General features: G+C 43.0%; 1 protein-coding gene and 1 long non-coding RNA gene across 4 annotated transcripts in view; one reads left to right on the top strand and one right to left on the bottom strand.

Annotated features, from left to right (window-relative positions):
* Window positions 1–18,035, bottom strand: part of KIRREL3 (kirre like nephrin family adhesion molecule 3) — a 767,195-nt gene that overhangs the window by 327,032 nt on the left and 422,128 nt on the right. For all 3 annotated transcript variants that reach the window (XM_082200407.1, XM_082200409.1, XM_082200408.1), the window contains one exon: window positions 12,782–12,859. In XM_082200407.1, coding sequence (XP_082056533.1) covers window positions 12,782–12,859 — 78 coding nt within the window. The remainder of the gene's footprint in view (window positions 1–12,781; window positions 12,860–18,035) is intronic.
* Window positions 9,541–11,820, top strand: LOC309519608. Its single transcript, XR_014213869.1, has 2 exons — window positions 9,541–9,687; window positions 11,620–11,820. It is a non-coding gene; the product is annotated as an uncharacterized lncRNA (long non-coding RNA).

Genomic DNA, 18,035 nt, shown 5'->3' with positions numbered 1-18,035 from the left:
GTATAAAGTGACTAGCAAATACTGTTGTTATTAACAGCAGCAGCAGCAACAACAACATTAATTATTTCAGGGTGCATTCACAAGTGTGTATTTGCAGAATTGTTTTGTTTATGTCTTTTCTTCTTCCCTGTTCTTGAAATGGCTGTTCTTGACTCAAAAATCAAAATCAGAATATTTGAGCATGGCCCCAATTCCATGGTAATAGCCATAATTTGCCCATTGCAAAAGCCAGTGCTGTTGAGGAAAATTGGTTCTCTGGCTCCAGCTTTGGAAAGGAGATCTGGAGGCAGAAGCCTGGATAATGGGCAGTGGTACCATGTTTTGAAAAACCTCTTTTGTAACAGGGAGACTCTGAGCACCACCGCTGACAGGACATGCACAATCAACTGCCTGAGAGGCTTCTTGCTTGAGGAAGCTAATAAGCCTTAGTCCAAAAAAGCAACCTTTCATTGACAAACCATTCAGCCTCCTAAGTGTTCTCTCAATAGTGCTGTTCCTCACCTTTGTTTTTGTTCGTGTCATTTAATAGCCTTGATTTGGTGTTCCTTTGGCTCAAGGGGAACTTTTTGCTTATAAAGCTCCTCCCCTCCTTCTCTTCTTCTTTCAAGTTTTCATTAGAAAATGGAAAGAGATACCGAATTAACAGAGAAACAAATGGGAAAGAAGAAGCTCTTTCTCTGTTGACAACAGTCACCCCATTAGATCCCTTTTAGCAGGACAAATAAGCCACTCAGCTGCACAAGTGGGCTTTTATATTTATCCCAAATTAGAAACAAAATAATTGCCGCCTCGTCTTTAATGGACGCACCAGTTAATTGTTCTAATAGCTCAATGACTCCAGCAAAGGGAGGGGGTGTGCGCATGTATGCAAATGTGTGCACCTCTGTTGCCACTTCACCAGTTGTGCCGTTCAGACCAAGGCGCATTATGCAAACCCAGCTTGAACTCCCCCTTTCTATCATATGCTCCGTGGCACAGGGCTGCCGTTCCAGATCAATTATTAATATGCACGCGTTATAATTATTTGGAGGGTTGGTACAAGATAATTATAAACCATAAAGCAGCTTTCATCTGCATGTATAAGTGCCTGCACCCCCCTCACCCCCCTCCAGATCTGAATCATACATAATAAGCTAGGAACAGGGTGGGGTTCAAGGAGAAACGTATTTTAAAAAAATCTGATCTATTCTGTGATGTTAAGAAAATATTAACTAGCCTGTTATTCATTGATGGGACATGGCGGAGGCATGTAAAAGTATACACAATGTGGAGAAAGTGGAGAGAGAAAAGATTTTTCTCTGTGTCTCGTAACACTAGTGTTTGGTGACATTCAGTGAAGCTGAATGGTGGATGATTCGGGACAGACAGAGTGCACAGTCAAATTATGGAAATCACTAAAAGAAGATGTGGTGGTGTAGTGATGGCCACCATCTTACATTGGCTTTTAAAGAAAGACAAAGTGGTGGAGGACACAATACAGATGGCAGAGGAACACCTGGTACGGGGGATAACAGCTTCATTGATTCACAGGAAATGAAGGTGGTGCTACAGAAACCTGTAAACCTGAAGCAAGAAACAGACACTGAGATCCAGCAACAAGGGCCTTCTGGCAGTTCCCTCACTGTGAGAAGTGAATGTACAGGGGAATCAGGCAGAGGGCCTTCTTGGTAGTGGCACCCACCCTGTGGAAAGCCCTCCCATCAGATGACAAGGAGATGAGTAATTGTATAACCTTTAGAAGACATCTGAAGGCAGTCCTGTATAGGGAAGCTTTTGAATGTGTAATGTTTTATTGTTTTATATATGTTGGAAGCCACAGATTGGCTGGGACAATCCAGTCAGATGGGTGGGGTACAAATAACAGAAATTATTATTATTATTATTATTATTATTATTATTATTATTATTATTTACGAGAAGGAAGAAGCTGGAGGGAATGACTCGTGGTTTCAGTTGTCTCTATACTAATGCATAGTGTATGGGAAACAAGCAAGATAAATTTGAACTCTTAATGCAGGGTGACAAACATGACCTAATAAGCATTACTGAAACCTGGTGAGATGAGACTCAAGAATGGAATGTAGAAATTGAGGGGTATAGCCTGTTCAAAAGGAATAGATCAAACAGGAAGGTATAAGGGGTAGCATTATATGTTAGTAATACCATACTGAAGTCCTTGAAACTGTGCTATGATTCAGGAAACTGGCCGTCAAAACCATAGGCATGCTTCATCCTGGAAGTTATCCTTTGTAAGTTATCCTTACAAAAAACCAGAAACACAAATAAAAACTGTAGGATGTGCTTTACCATTTGCTGTACTCTTGGTTTAGATGAACTTTATATATAGCAATGACAAATTCTACATGTGTACAACACAATCTAACCAGCTTGATATTTTGGTGTTTACAATGAGCTGTGCATTCATTTTTGTGTAGACATTATAGAAACAGTGTGGTGAATCATTAACACTGCCCCATGTCTGTGTTGCTTATGGAAGTCATTGTGGATGTGTTCGTTTTTGCACATTGTCCCACACTACAGCACAGCAAGGCAACCAGGGTATAAGACAAGTTGAGATTCAGTTTGGACATAAGGTAAGGCAGAACACAAGGCTGGGTGGACAACAGATCTCTGAAGCTGCTGCGTCAAAGGGCAAGCTAAAACTGAGCCCTTCCATAGTAGAAGCAGCATGTGCAAGTATGAATGGCATTGGTAGCTCAGTTGGTAGAGCATGCAATTATTCTTAATCTCAGAAGGATGGGTTCAAGCCACATGTTGGACAAGAGATTTCTGCGTTGCAGGGGGTTGGACTGGATGACCCCGATGGTCCCTTCCAACTCTACAGTTCTATAAGTCTAGAAATGTGCACATTGAGATAAATACTAATAAGTATGTACAGTGCATACTGTACAGTATGTACAGGGGGGAAAGGTGTCGGTAATGCATACCCCTGAGTACCGTATTTTTTGCACCATAACAATCACTTTTTTCCTCCTATAAAGTAAGGGGAAATGTCTGTGTGTGTTATGGAGGGAATGCCTACGGGTGGCATGCCTACGGGTTTTCCTCCTCTAAAAACTACGTGCGTGTTATGGTCGGGTGCGTGTTATAGAGCGAAAAATACGGTACTTCCAGAAAAAAGCACTGAGTATGTCTTTTTTTTTGACTAAATATGCATTTATGTACATATTTGAAAATAAAATGTGTTCCTTTTCTTTCTAATTATCACAATCATCACTATAATCAGAGATTAATTTGGGAACGGGACAGCATGGATTTATGAATGAGTGCCTGTGAAACCGATCAACCCATCCTTAGCCACACTGAGGAGCAAGCCTCAGTCTCATGTTCCTTTGAATTACTCCTTACTCATGTCTCTCATGTCTAAAATAATCCACTCACTTTTCATGGTGGACAGATTAAGCAAGTGGGGTCGGTTTGGTAGGCGTTACTTGTGTACATACCTGTTTAGATTAAAGGTTATAGAGATGGAAAGGTATGTGTGCTGAGGCTTGCTCCTGTGGATGTTCCATGTGCATAACGCATACACTCAGACAATGCAAAAGAATGCGCACAAGATAATGACAACCAGTTATGCATCCTACACCCACATATCATCTACATGGAACTACCATGAATAAATATTCCCTCTGACTTACAAGGTCTATTTCTGATGTTTTTAAGCATAAATGCACACCTGTAGAATATATTAGCAAAGTAGGCGAATGAGAAACGAATAATAATTAAGAAGGGAATAGTGGCTCACCTGTGCTCTTGGTCTTTTGCATATGGGAAAGAGGACCTGAGTACCAACTATCAGCCACCGGCTTGCTGAACAGGTGGCAGAGGAGTAGGCTGACACCTCCTTGTGCTTAATAGTGCTTGTTAGTCATTTTATGAGTCACTGCCAAAAAAATGCTATAATTGCTGCACTGCCGATTGCTAACCAGTCGCTACAGATCTGGCAAGAAGTCAGATGCAGGAGAGCGTGAGTAAAATAGGAAGTGAGACCTCATCTGACTGCAGTGCTTGCACAGAAGTAAAGAACATGTCAGAGTCCTAGTTCTGTGGGAGAAGGGTATGGTTGGGCTGACAGGCAGCTGCTTGATGGCTGGACTTACGGTTGACAGGTATAGTGGCATCCTAAGCCAATATGAAACAGCAACGCCCTCTCATTATCTGATGATTTCCATCGCATCACATTGCTCCATGGAGCAGCTATGTGTCTAATCTATTTCAAACTTATTTATCTAAAAGTTTTGCTAAATTAAAATTTGCTCTTAACTTTAAGCTCTGCCAAGAAACCACCAAGCTGTTCTTAAGTCAGGAAGGTCAGCACCGACTCCTAGGGATGTGTGATTTTGGCCTCCCTATGGCAGTGTTTCTAAGTGCAATCCTTCCTGGAGATTGGGGAGAAATTCGACTCTATTTGCATTTAAAGGCAAACCTACCTAATTTGCACATTATGCAAACTGAACATTATCCAAAGTTTGCAATGCAGTCTTCCAGCCAAGGAACGTGTACAAAATAAACATACTAGAGTAAAACATGTGTATAAATGCATATATTAGTGCAAACGCAAACTACTTTGTGATCTTCAGATGAAAGGTGGTATAGAAATAATAATAATAATAATAATAATAATAATAATAGCATGCAAAATGTGCAATGTTAACTGCTTTGCAAAAACACACAAACCGCCCTGTGATCTTCAGATGAAGGGTGGTATAGAAATACAATAATAACATACAAAATGTGTAATATTAACTGCTTTGCAAAAACATGCATAGTAGGCAAAGTTGCACACAGTGGTACCTCAGATTACATACGCCTCTGGTTACATACGCTTCAGGTTACAGACTCCGCTAACCCAGAAATAGTACCTCGGGTTAAGAACTTTTCTTCAGGATGAGAACAGAAATCGTGCTCCGGCGGTGCAGCGGCAGCTGGAGGCCCCATTAGCTAAAGTGGTGCTTCAGGTTAAGTACAGTTTCAGGTTAAGAACGGACCTCCGGAACGAATTAAGTACTTAACCCGAGGTACCACTGTACTGAAATAGGTATATTAGGAAAAATTAGCAAGTTTGAAGTTAACATGAACTGCTTCATGCAGTTGGTTTAATGCCAATGCCTATGCCTTCTTGCGACTCACCTGCTTTAACACATCTGCCAAGCCTTTGAAAATCCCTGTTTTTATCACCAGGTAGCAAACGTAAGAGGTTGATGCAACCCCTTGTGAGCCACCATACTGTGGGCCATGGTTTGGCTTGGTAGGCCACTAAATGTGGCCTTAGACTTTATCCTCAGGTAAAGTCATATTTGCATATTTGCCCATGGAGAAGTTCTGACTTTATCAGGATCGTTCTCCAGCTGGAGAAATGGCACGTTCCTAGTGATTATGTATTTGTTTCTGAATGTTAACAAACAGTCTGCAGTGTCTGATTGAGTGGGTTATTAGTAGAATGAAGACAGATGGTGGAGGATTAAGTATAACGCTTCTTTACATCAAGGCTATCATTACCCAACAGCTCCATCGCACTTCTGTTCAGACTACAACTGTCACCAGTTTAATTTCCTCCTTGTATCTAGTACCCCAGAGCTACCTTGTGATCCAGACACAAAGAAATAATGTCAATCTTTAATCAGGCCACAAGGAAAATCAGAAAAGCAACTCCTTTACTGGAACAATACATCTACATTACCCAGCAATCCCCCATTAATCATATGGCAACAACCACAACATTTTTGAAATGAAAAGAGCAATATAAATGCTATGAAAGGGGTATGAAGTCTCACTAATATTATACCACTCAGTATATTGTTATAGATCTGTGGGTGTTAAATGCTTGGGTTTAATAAATGTTGGGATTTAATCAGAACTGGTACATTAGGATCGCTAATAGCCAGATTCATGTGTATTTAAGATGTGGGGTAGCCACTGTTAATCCCCTGGAATCAGCCTATGTGGAGAGTTGATTAACCTAGGCACACTACCTGGGCTGTCTATTGGATATTGTAATCTTAGCCAAATCAACAAGTGTTAATGAGGTCACACAGACTTGTTTGTGAGGTGACTGCCCAAAGGGATCGGCAATTAGGGAGTTCAGAGCATCAAAAGATTAGGTGTTAACACAACACAGGATCAAATTACATAGGCATGAGAATGCAAATGGAAGGCCTCTCCCTGAGGTAGAGAAGGAAAGCTAAGAAGCTATGGTGTGGTAGGGTTGGGAGTGATGTAACCAGGAAGAAGAGAAAGCAACCATTAAGCTGGATTGTGCCCTGCAGTGCAAGTTAGGCTGCAGAGAAAGGATGATGCTTGGGCTTATTGTTGCTGCTGCATTTTTGGGGTGCTGCTGCTGTGAGCCCCTTCCTAAGCAGGCTCAGGTTGATGTGTAAATAAACCATTTATCATAAAGACACTCTAGCCTCTGTGGTGCCTAATTTTCCAAAGGAAACACAAACCCTGGCTGAAAACCCTGGAACCCCTGGGATCTTGTCACACCTTGGAACTTAGGAAGAGCTTGGGCAGAATCTGCAGAAGATTTCCCTTCTAAGTGGTAAGAGCTAGCAGGGAAGGGTGATATTGCCCTTAGCTTGATTTGATGTTGCAATAATTTAATGCACAGTTGGGCATGTCTACTTTTTTACATGTCTGAGCTGCTCCAGGAAAGTGCTAGCAGTGAAACAGAAGTGGGTAACCTCTGAGTCAGGGGCAAAAATTCTACCCATTTCACTGGGGTTTCTTGCATAGGAGGTTCTACCAAGAACGATCTCATGCCCCCATTTATTAAAAAGCAAATTTAGTGGTAATTTAACAAAACGAAGAGAGTTTCTTGACCCTTGTACTAAAGAAACCAACTCACGCGTGTATTTTGTCTCTTACTATTAAAGGTAAAGGTAAAGGTACCCCTGCCCGAACGGGCCAGTCTTGACAGACTCTGGGGTTTGTGCGCCCATCTCACATCTATTGGCCGGGGGCCAGCGCTGTCCGCAGACACTTCCGGGTCACGTGGCCAGCGTGACAACGCTGCTCTGGCGAGCCAGAGCCGCACACGGAACGCCGTTTACCTTCCCGCTGGTAAGCGGTACCTATTTATCTACTTGCCCCCGGGGGTGCTTTCGAACTGCTAGGTGGGCAGGTGCTGGGACCGAGCAGCGGGAGCGCACCCCGCCGCGGGGATTCGAACCGCCGACCTTTCGATCGGCAAGCCCTAGGCGCTGAGGCTTTAGCCCACAGCGCCACCCGCGTCCCTCTTACTATTAGGGTTGCCATATTTCAATAAGTGAACATCCGGACACAAAAGTTGTTGAGTATTTGAGCTTTTCTTTTTCTTTTTTCTTTCGTTTGAAATTTGCCAAAATGTACACGCCTGACATGGGCTCCCGTACGTCCATATTTTCCTGGACATTTCAGCGATTTTTGTCGAAATGCTGTTTACGAGAGCCGAATACAGGCAATGTCCAGTAAATTCTGGGCGTATGGCAACAAATCACTGGTGATTACAGAAATCGTCAGGAAGCTGATTGATTTTTTTTGAGACTTTGTCAGCAAATTTGAAACGGAGACTGATACTAACTAATGAGAGACCTTCAGTATTACATTTTAAAGGCAATGCCATGAATTTGTGGGTCTTTGAAAACAAAGAGCAAACGCTTTAGAATAGGCACAGGAATTTAAAGTTCACCAGCTTCTTATTGTGCTATTCCTTTACAAGCAGGTGTTTTGAATGTTGACAGAGGCTTTATGTGAAGCCTGAATAACATTTGGGAAAAATACACAGTGCTAATGGAAAATCTCCTCAGGGAGAACACATTTGGCATGACTCATGATGGCCTCACAAACAAAATGGCTGCCATTCTTCTGAAGAAATGCAACCTATAATGATAGAAGAAGGCATGGGATATGTTTAATATGTGTAGGTCATCATTAAAAAAAATAAAATCCTGTGAAATGCCCCAAACTGTCTGGAAGGGTTGGTGCAGTCTGCATGTGGTCTCAGGAGGTATCCATGATTAAGGCTTCACTTCCAGGTTTTGCTGTAGGAAAATAAATTCTTAATTAAATAGGCACTAGCCTCAGCATGATCTCCTCCTTGAGCTTGCTGTTCCAAAATCCTACTGCTTTGTCTGAAGTGGGCCAGACAGAGACCACATCCATGCTACACATTCAGAGTGGTTTAATGGCCAATCCCTCTTCACAGGGAATTGAGAATTGGAGCTCTGGGAGGGGAATAGTGGCCTCCTAACTAAGTTAAACAAACTATAGACTTCTTTGGAGGAAACCAAAATGCGTTATAGAAATTATGACACCAGAGGGCGACGTAGAGCAGTGATCTGTCACCAATGGGAAATTGCAGTGGGAGCTTTTTTTTTTTATAGGATTTTTCAGATCAGTGTAGATCCAGACCATGACTGTTTAAAGTGGTATCATAGTGTTTTAAATGTGTGGTGTGAATGTGGCTACTGAAAAAACTGTCAGTAACTGCTGAAACTTCTTTCTCTCCCCACCCCCCTTGTGTACTGATCATTGGATGAGTTTTCTGCATGCCTAATAATACACATACCTCAGATTGTTAGAGTTGAATTAGCATATATGATCATTGCTGTTGAATGTGTGAAATTGCGCATCACTGTGCGCACTGTGATTATATATATATGCTGTCTCTGGAGAGCCTTCTAGCTTGAATCCAGCATTGTCTGTAATCTAATTAGCATATTGTCTGCTCCAACTCGCTTCTTCTATTTTATTTCCCCCCCTCCAAGCCCAAGTAACTCGGTTTCAAGGAACTGATTAGCCCCAATCATTCAAGGCATTTTGTCAGCTGTTCGTTGGGCCTTTCCAAGTTATTCCTTTCATGCAGCAAACACACAGTTGTTACTTGTTCACTATGAAAGAACCAGACCTCTTCCCTTAAGTAATAATTTCTGTTGTGGGAACCTCTTTGTTGTCATTCCTTCCAACACTCAAATCACAACATCATATTGCTGGGAAATGCAATCCCCACCCCCCACAACTAGTGCAGCTGTTTCTATAAGCAAAGTACAAACTGCCCCTGGTTTAATTCAAAAATGTCTTGCTAATTACAAACACCTTGGACACAAAAATGAAATAAAATTATTTTATTCCACAATAAGTTCTAAATTGATTCACAAGTTTCTTTGTACTATATCTTAAATCTGAGTCCTCAGCGTAAATTGCTATTCAGACAGTAATTCTGAGCAAACACCACCAAAGCAGACTTTTTAATGGCACATGGTAGAGAACTGTAGAGAAAGCTTAGAAACCTTCAGAGTATTAGGAAGTGTGGGATGTATTATTACTAGAGCAGTCAAGTACAATATTTTCCTGTTGCCTAGAATGGACACACAGGACAATGTGGCTCCAGACAGGGAGGCCTTCCTGTCATACCTGCTCTGGAGCTTCCTCCCCCTGCGTGTGACAAGGTAGATGGGGGTGACCCTAGCTGACCAGATAAAAGCTCTGGCCCCACAACCATCTCTCTCTTGGACTCTTACTCTTTACTCTTGGACTTTCACTCTCAATCTCCTGGTTCTTAGCAAGCGCATGGCTCAAGCTTCACATAGGACAGAGCCCACAAGCAGAAAGTCTGAGATGTAGCCCAGACTTCTTTTCACTGTAACCGCAAGCTAAAGCCTGCCTTCAGATTGCTGCTGTGAACTGAATGTGAGTACAGTGGTGCCTCGGGTTAAGTACTTAATTCGTTCCGTTCTTAACCTGAAACTGTTCTTAACCTGAAGCACCACTTTAGCTAATGGGGCGTCCTGCTGCCGCCGCACCACTGCAGCATGATTTCGGTTCTCATCCTGAAACAAAGTTCTTAACCTGAAGCACTATTTCTGGGTTAGCAGAGTCTGTAACCTGAAGCGTCTGTAACCTGAAGTGTATGTAACCTGAGGTACCACTGTAAAACCTTATTCTTACTTTTACAGAAGACTGTGTTGAGTTATTATTATTTTAAGAAGGAAATAAAAGGGGAAACTTATCAGGAATAATCCATACTGGACAAGTCAGACTGGATTGCTTAATTAACGGATTCTAACGAATCATCAACTTGCTTCTAATAAGTTGCAAAGGGAACATGCTCCGCTGTTTACTCACTAGCACGGGTGAGGAGAGATAATATCAAAACAATATATCCTCTCCCACCTTCCTTAACATTCCCACAGGAAGGTATAGAGAGCTTGTGTTCTCTATCCTTATCTGATTGAGCACTACGCCCAACCCAGGCAGACACTGGCTTTTGTGAAAGGTTTCTTGTTCATTCCTTGTTAGCCATCTCCCTAACCTATATTTTCTTGGCCCTTTCACTATATGATGAGGCAGAAAGTGAAATAAAAGAACTCTCCTTCCAGAATTTGCTAAATGCAAATTAAATCAAAACTCTCCCTCTTTCTCTGCATATATGCAAAGCCTCATGAACAGCTAAAGAACACAAGGAAATACAGTTATATTTGCGTTGCATTCCAATATTACAACTTTTAAGTTAGGCAAATTTGTATTCTGAACCATGTAATTACAAGGTTTCATACCTATTCCTCTTGTGATTACATTGGGAAATGTGGTTGGTTGAATATAGTATCATAAGCTCTTACTGGGTAAGGGTTGTAGAACTGTTGATAAGCTACTATTCTTCTCCCTTGCTACAGGCTCAAGGGTCAGATAACCTTGCCAGCCCAAATGTTGTTGGGCTCCAACTTCTCTTAGTCCCTGCCAACATAGCCAAAGGCAATGACAGCTGAAGTCTAACAACATCTGGAGGACCATGGGCCCCCTACACTTGCCACAACTGCCTTGTTTTATAAACTCTAACTACATACTTTTATAAGGTTTGCAGAACACCATGCACATGTTGCCCTTTTGCCCTACTTTCTTCCTCAGAACAACCACCCTCTTTCTTAGGTTTGGCCAGCCTTTCTTAACCTTGGGTCCCCAGATGTTCTTTAACTACAATTCCTATCATCCCTGACCAGTGGGTCATGCCGGCTAGGAATGATGGGAGTTGTAGTCCAACAAGCTCTAGGGACCCAAGGTTGAGAAAGGCTGGGCTAGGCTGTGAGACAGTGACTTGCCCAAAGTCACCCAATGAGTGTTGTGGCTTGAGCCAGGATCTGGCAGATCAAAGATAATATCATTGTTGAAGAGAAGGAAAGATGAATGCCCTTAGCTTGAAGGGACTTTTCATAAACTACCTAGAGGGAGGGGATCACATAGATGCAACCATTTTCCCTGGTTTGTTCCTGACCCTTCTGTGGAACCAGCAACTTGGAATGTAATTATAGTCAGAAAGGAAAACGTACTATGAACTTCTGTGGTCAAGGATAAGCAATTTGAAGATCATCTCTGCCTGTTTCCACTTTTGACACCAATGACATTAAATATGGCAGTGTTAGAGACGCCATCTGTTGCATCAAAACAGCAAGTGTCAAAGCTATAGGCTGCTGAGATGCTAACTGAGTTTACTTGCAAGTGTTTTTAATGGTTTAATGATTTCTGTTCACAATTACACACATCTATTGAAACAGTTAATCAATGGTTGCTTATAAGATGCTTGGCTGGTAGAGGGAATTAACAGTAATATACGTTTGCATTTTGTAGGAAAGGGCTCACGTGGGCCCCATGGAACCATCAACATCCCTGAGAGGGATGCCTGTTTGGGCAGCTTTAAAGCCATGATGTAATGTTGCTTCTCTGTTCTAGAGCTACAGCTAAGCACAGATTTTGCAAGCTGAAGCCTCCATCTGCATTTAGAAAAGGCTTTTGACAGATATTTTCTGCAATAAAGCTGAAGAACCCTCAGGTACCGAGTGAAATTACCATCCTAGCTTCCAAGTTCCAGCCAGCAGCTATAACCCAAAGGCCTTAATCTTCCAACCAAATTTAAGACTTGAGATATACATAATAGGAAAGACCGCCAACAGTTGCTCACTAACTCTTTGACCACAGGGAGAGGTGGGTGAGCAAGGAAGAAGCAATGATGAGGTGGAGCAGCAGCAGCAGAAGGCCACAGTTCCATCTGGGCAACCTCGTGAGGCCTGCATGTGGGGCCAAATGCAAAAGTAGGTGGAGAAACCAGAAGTCTAGTTTCTACACACACTCACATATCTTCCATCTAGGCAAGCCAGAGGCGTTACCAGAGTTCAATGACACATTTCAGACAGGCAAAAACACTGAGGGTATGAAGCAGGGTTGGTGAGAGCTGTGGTCTGGGAAGAGTCCTAAGAATCATGTAGAGAGGCCCGGAGGGTGACATTTGGCCCCAGACCTAAGGCTTTCCACTGCTGATCTAAGTGCAGTGGCTCATAAGAGCGTAAGAAAAGCCCTGCTGGATCAGGATTAACAAAGGAAGCAGGAAGTGTTGGGACAGGAAGTCTATGGGAGGGTATTCTCTCTCACAGGACCACCCCACCCCATGAGGCAAGGTGAGGCAACAGCCTCAGGCAGCAGAATCCACAGGGGTAGCAGATCCCAATGTTGGGCTTTCTTCCCTGCTTGTTCCTGATCTTCCTTCATGGTGGGGAGGAGTGGCACCATTTTGTGGTGCGCCTCTGGTGCCAAAATGTCTTGGGTTGGCCCTGCTCCCTTACTGCAGTTTACTCAGAACAGACTTGCATGAGCACACCCAGAATTGAGTAAAGAACTTGCCTCTACTGTTCAAATGTGACCCAAGTTAACAAAACAGATGGAAGTGGGTTGAGGGCATGGGGAGGAGAGTGGGCAGAGCAAGTGAAAATAACAGAGGCCAAGACATTGCACTAACCTTCAGTCATTCGCCGGTACTTATCCTTGAACATGAACCCAAAGACCAGACAGCATCCTCTCTTTGGGAGACCAAGTTCTGCAAAAGACAGCAAAGTAGATGGTGATCAGCAAAACTGTTGACTAAAAACGGGAGGCATTTGCAAAAAACAAAAGAAAAAGAAAAAAGTCTGGATCAGAGTAGAGAGCATTTTAAGAGACCCTGACTGGAAGGAAGCTATTCAAATAAAGTTTTTATTTCTTACACTTAGGTTATAGAGTAGCCTTGCTAGATGCCAAGGTTTCCCTCTACCAACAGGGGAAGGAGATGTGCTTTTCTGCTGTGGAGGCCCCTGCACAGCTGCACCTGCCGAAAGAATGGCAAGGCACTCCCTAAAGTGTCAGCAGCTGTGGTCATAAGGCCCTGAAGCAGGAAGTTAACAGCAGTGGTGCAGGAGCAGCACCAGTAACAAATCTACTGGATCCAAAGGCATTCCATTATTATTGTTTCACCAAGAATTTTCCTATAAGATCAGACCCTATTCTTTCTGAGGTCTTGCTTTTACCTGTTCCTGTTTTTATGTGCTTATTTATTTATTTATTCTGGCTTACTGATTTTATTATACTGCTTTATTGTTTGTTTTCTATATCTCTTGCAGTTTTTTTTATTAAAACAAACAAACCATTAAGTGGTTTAGAAGTGCTTCCCAATAAAACAAGCAAACAGACAATGTTTTCTGTTTCATTAGCTGCCACCTATATTGAAAACATGGGATATATATTCAGTATCCATATCTGTCTTGTCTATCTATAAACACATGCATACAGGTAGCATGTAATATAAACAAAAATTCCATGGGCACTTTGCAATCAGATGTGACCAAAATCACTATAATTCAGGCACCAATTCATTTCAGTGCTATCATTCTATGCCTACCGTATTGCTGCTTCCCTACCCCTGGTATATTCAAAGATATATCTGGGCTGTGATGCAAACACCAATCACAGGAACTGGGTGACTGTACTAAATCCCAGCACCAACTCTTCCATTCCTCCCACCTGAATTGCGTATGGATTTTTAATGAACAAATCCAGCTCCCCCCCCCCCCCAGTGCCCAACTAACTTCCACTCCCCTGTGGAAACTCCTTCCCTGAGTGTTTGCTTCAGACGCTCTGTTTATGTTCAGGAGGAGGCTCAATAAATCTCTGCTCTTCAACACATGCAAGTAATGAGAGCTCTCTAATCCCGTTCACTTAGCAGACCGTGTGATAAAATAGAACATGGGACCTTGAAGGAGAGATAAATCTGTCTTCAGGCTCCATGCCCTTTCAAAGCAAAACAGCTGGCCTGTAAAGTGGCTGAACGCCAAGGCCTGAGGAAGTACATGTCTTTGATCTCTTGCTTTCTTACAGGAGCTGCCTGGCTATCAGCAAAAAGGCAGAGAAATGGATCTAAGCATGGGTTTTTCCAAAAAAAGGGAGACGGCCGTCTCTGTGTGTTTTCCACCTTCACCATGCATCTGTATGTGTATATATATCTTGCGGTGCGTAAAAACACCTTGCAGATTCTTCAAACAAAACCACCTCATGGCACAGAAGAAGGAATTAAGGCAGCACGCTCTGCCTTGCCTGTGGCCCAGACATATACGACTGGGTCTCTCTCATTTTGTGCGGCCTTGCTGATCAAAGTTCTTTTGATGTTTGTTTAGTGTGCCTGTGGTCCTTTTTTATATCTACTACTTCATTTGCAAACAGAGAATTACTGGGTCTCAGGGCAAGCAGGAATCGATGCCAATAACAGGGCCCAAAGCAACCTTTCCACTACAAATTTCAGATGGAGAGAGAACGAGCTGTAGTTAAGGGCATGAGAAAGACATGTGCTCATGGAAGAAACTTTTCTTTCTGGCCCATGTGAGATGAATGGGAACTTCTGGCCTTACAGGTGTTGTTGGATTCATACTCCTATCAGTCCCAGTCTCAATAGCCAATAGTCAGGGATGATGAGAGTTGGAGTCCAATGACTTCTAGGGGGCCATACGTTTGCCATCGCTGCAGAATGGAGGAGCAGAGGGGGGAAATTGCAGCAACTGAAATATGATGAATGTCATTTTCCAAAATCTAACACGGGTAACTCTGGTATCTCAAATGGTTCCCAAAGGCATAAGACTGGTGACCAGACTCAGCTAAAATGAAAAAGAAAATCTGGTTGAAGGATCTTCTATCTTGTGTTTGACCTCCCCCAATACTTGCTGTCATATCACCATTCCAAATCAGTGAGAAAACTGCTGATCAAGCCAATTATAAACAGTGTTTGAAACAGGTCTGTGTTTCACAAAACACTATTTTTTAAAATGGTGAGGATGCTGCCACAGCTAAGCCAACATGAAGGCAGTATTATTTGTCAGTGCTGCCTCCAAAATTTGCAACATAAAAAGTGATTCACTGTGAAAGGTGGTCACTTTTAGTGATACAATTTTCTTGGAGAGATGAGCACAGGTCATAGCGGGCCATATGGGAGCCACTGAGGCTAAAACAGGAATGTGGGATGTGTGGCCCTGCAGAAGTTGTTTGGCTCTGACTCCAGTTGTGACTGACTAGCATTGGCACTGCTGGCTGGGGTTGATGGGAGATGGAGCTGACCAGCATCTGGGAGACTACAGGTTCCCAATCCCTGGTTTATGGCATCTAACAATCCTAGTTCCCGTATCCTGAATAGCCTCACCATTTAGATAGCAGGCTCCTATTGTAAATTTGTTTCATGAAAAGTTCATGAAACATCTTTACATAGGCCAAAAGCCATTTTCAGTCCTGTTGTGTTCAGCATAAGGAAACCGCCATAAAATGGACCTTTGGGACTGCCATTTGTACACGGCTGCCCCCAGGTTCAGAATTAATCATTTTTTCCTCCCTTTTAAACAAGTCCAAGCAGGCAGAGGCCCATCAATAAGGCTGCAGTAGCTTCCTCATTTCAGGATCACTTGTCTTATCTGTATAAAACTGGAGAAGTAAACAAGCTGTTATTCATGCCTTTGCTGATATGAAACCAAAGGTATCATTGATCCTTATCAAGCCTCTAATGAACTGCCAAGGTATCAAAATGTAATTAAAAGCACCAAATTAACTAAACTTATCAGCCACAATAAACAGTGGCTTCAACAACAGAGCCAAACAAATCAGCTTCCCTTCCCGCTTTCCACCTTTCCTGCTAATTGTGAAATGTAATTACATAATTACCCATCTCTTTTGCATGGATGGGGTCCTGTTTATTGTTGTTGATTGATGCGGCTAGTGGATGAATCTAGAACGAGGGCCCATCAATAAAGGCATATGTAAAGTGAAAACCTCTGCAAGGTCTAAGCCATAGAAACAGATTCTACTTATTGGAGGGCCAACCCTACTGTTAAGCAGAATGGGGCAGCTGCTTCAGGTGGCAGGGAGAAAACAAAGCAGTATTCCATGCAGCCTACCTTACATCCCTAAACTAGTCTGTTACCCTCAGATGCAGTGGGATATATTTTATTTATTGACATCAAATCATTTATTGACATCAATATCTATACAGTGTACAGCGGTGGCAGCGGGAGCCCCATTAGCTAAAGTGGTACCTCAGGTTAAGAACTATTTCAGGTTAAGAACAGACCTCCAGAATGAATTAAGTTCTTAACCTGAGGTACCACTGTATGCAGAAAAAATTGTAAATAGGCTCTCAGGTTACAAGGCATCAACTCATGAGCAACTGAGCTAGTGCCTAAAAGGCATGGCCAACCCAACTGCACAGGCGGTCTGGAGATCCTCATTAGAATCTAGGGGCCGCTAGCCCATTTGCCATTGATGAAGTACGATGCAACAGACAGTCTAGTAATCCTCTGCACATGGAATGTGGGAAGTCAGCATCTTGCCCTTTGCCTCAGGCAGCAAAAGAATTTGGCCCAGCTCTGATGGTGATTTTGGTGCCATGAAAGGGCAGCAAATAGCTGGTCATTTAACTGTTGCATTTTTGCTGCCTGGGAAAACAAGAAGGGCTTGTAGCATTTTCTGCCTCAAATACAGTAATAACTTGACCAGCCCTAGGCACCTCTGTTAATTTACAAAGCTCTAAAAAACTTGGACCCAAAGCAGCGATGCAGCATGGGTTGCCAGCACCCAAAGTGGGGCAGAGCTGAATGCAGACTTGTAGCTAGGAGGACCTGTATCCAGTAATATCAGGTCAGAGGGACAGACAGGAACTAGAGAACACTAGGAGTGGGCATTGTGGTCAGAATAAGCAGCTTCAGGTGAGATTCATGGGAGAAAGCATCACATGTGAGGGGGAGAACATGTAGTACAGGCATAAGCAAACTCGGCCCTCCAGAAGTTTTGGGACTACAACTCCCATCATCCCTAGCTAACAGGACCAGTGGTCAGGGATGATGGGAGTTGTAGTCCCAAAATATCTGGAGGGCCGAGTTTGCCTATGCCTGATGTAGTGTTTGGACCTCTTTGCCAGATTCCCTACACAGGTTGGCTCAACAATTTTGGGGTCTTCCTATAAAAAGCTCAACAACTTTTGGGGTGTTTTTAATTTTAGAAATGTGGCAAAGAGCTGAGGTATTGGCTTCCCGTCCTTTAGATCTGCTACTGCATTGCACCTGATCCCTCTGGAGGCTCCAGCCATGAAGGCAAAAGTCCACATTGTAGCATTCAGGTTTCAATGGATCAAAGCATAATTCTGGATTTGAGGTCTTATTTCAAGTTTGCTCTCAAGGGGGCCTTCTTTTACACTTGTAAAAAATACGTTGCTACCCTCATGATGAGACGGAACAATGCAAGCACGCACAGCATTATGATAATTCATGCTGCAAATACATTAAGAGTTTGCTAAAGCTTTTATAGCTAAAGGGATATTTAAATGCTTAACTGCTCCTTCAAGGTGTCTTGGTGCTGCTGCGCTGAAGGCCTGAATCTCTGAGCCGGGTTCCACCCCCAAGCCCTTTCATATGTAAGGGAAAATCTACAGCTCAGAGAGCAAAGCACACAGCACTTAACAATGCTTTAGCTATAGGGGGCCATGGAGAATCAGATGGGTCTTTTTTTAAATAGCCAGACATGTGCATGAGTTTCAAACTTGGAATCACCCCCCAGGTGTGCCAGGCGCACACTAATATTGTCTGGAGCAGCATCCCAGCTCCCTCAGCTGCCACAAGTCTCCCAAGGCAGAGTCACAGTTACCCACAGTGGTTAGGTAAAGGGATCCCTGACCATTAGGTCCAGTCATGGCTGACTCTGGGGTTGCAGCG

Source organism: Podarcis vaucheri (assembly GCF_965113315.1).
Source record: "Podarcis vaucheri genome assembly, chromosome: 15".
NCBI lineage: Eukaryota > Metazoa > Chordata > Lepidosauria > Squamata > Lacertidae > Podarcis > Podarcis vaucheri.
The sequence above is the reverse complement of the archived record's forward strand: the minus strand, read 5'-3'. Positions and strand labels throughout refer to the sequence as shown.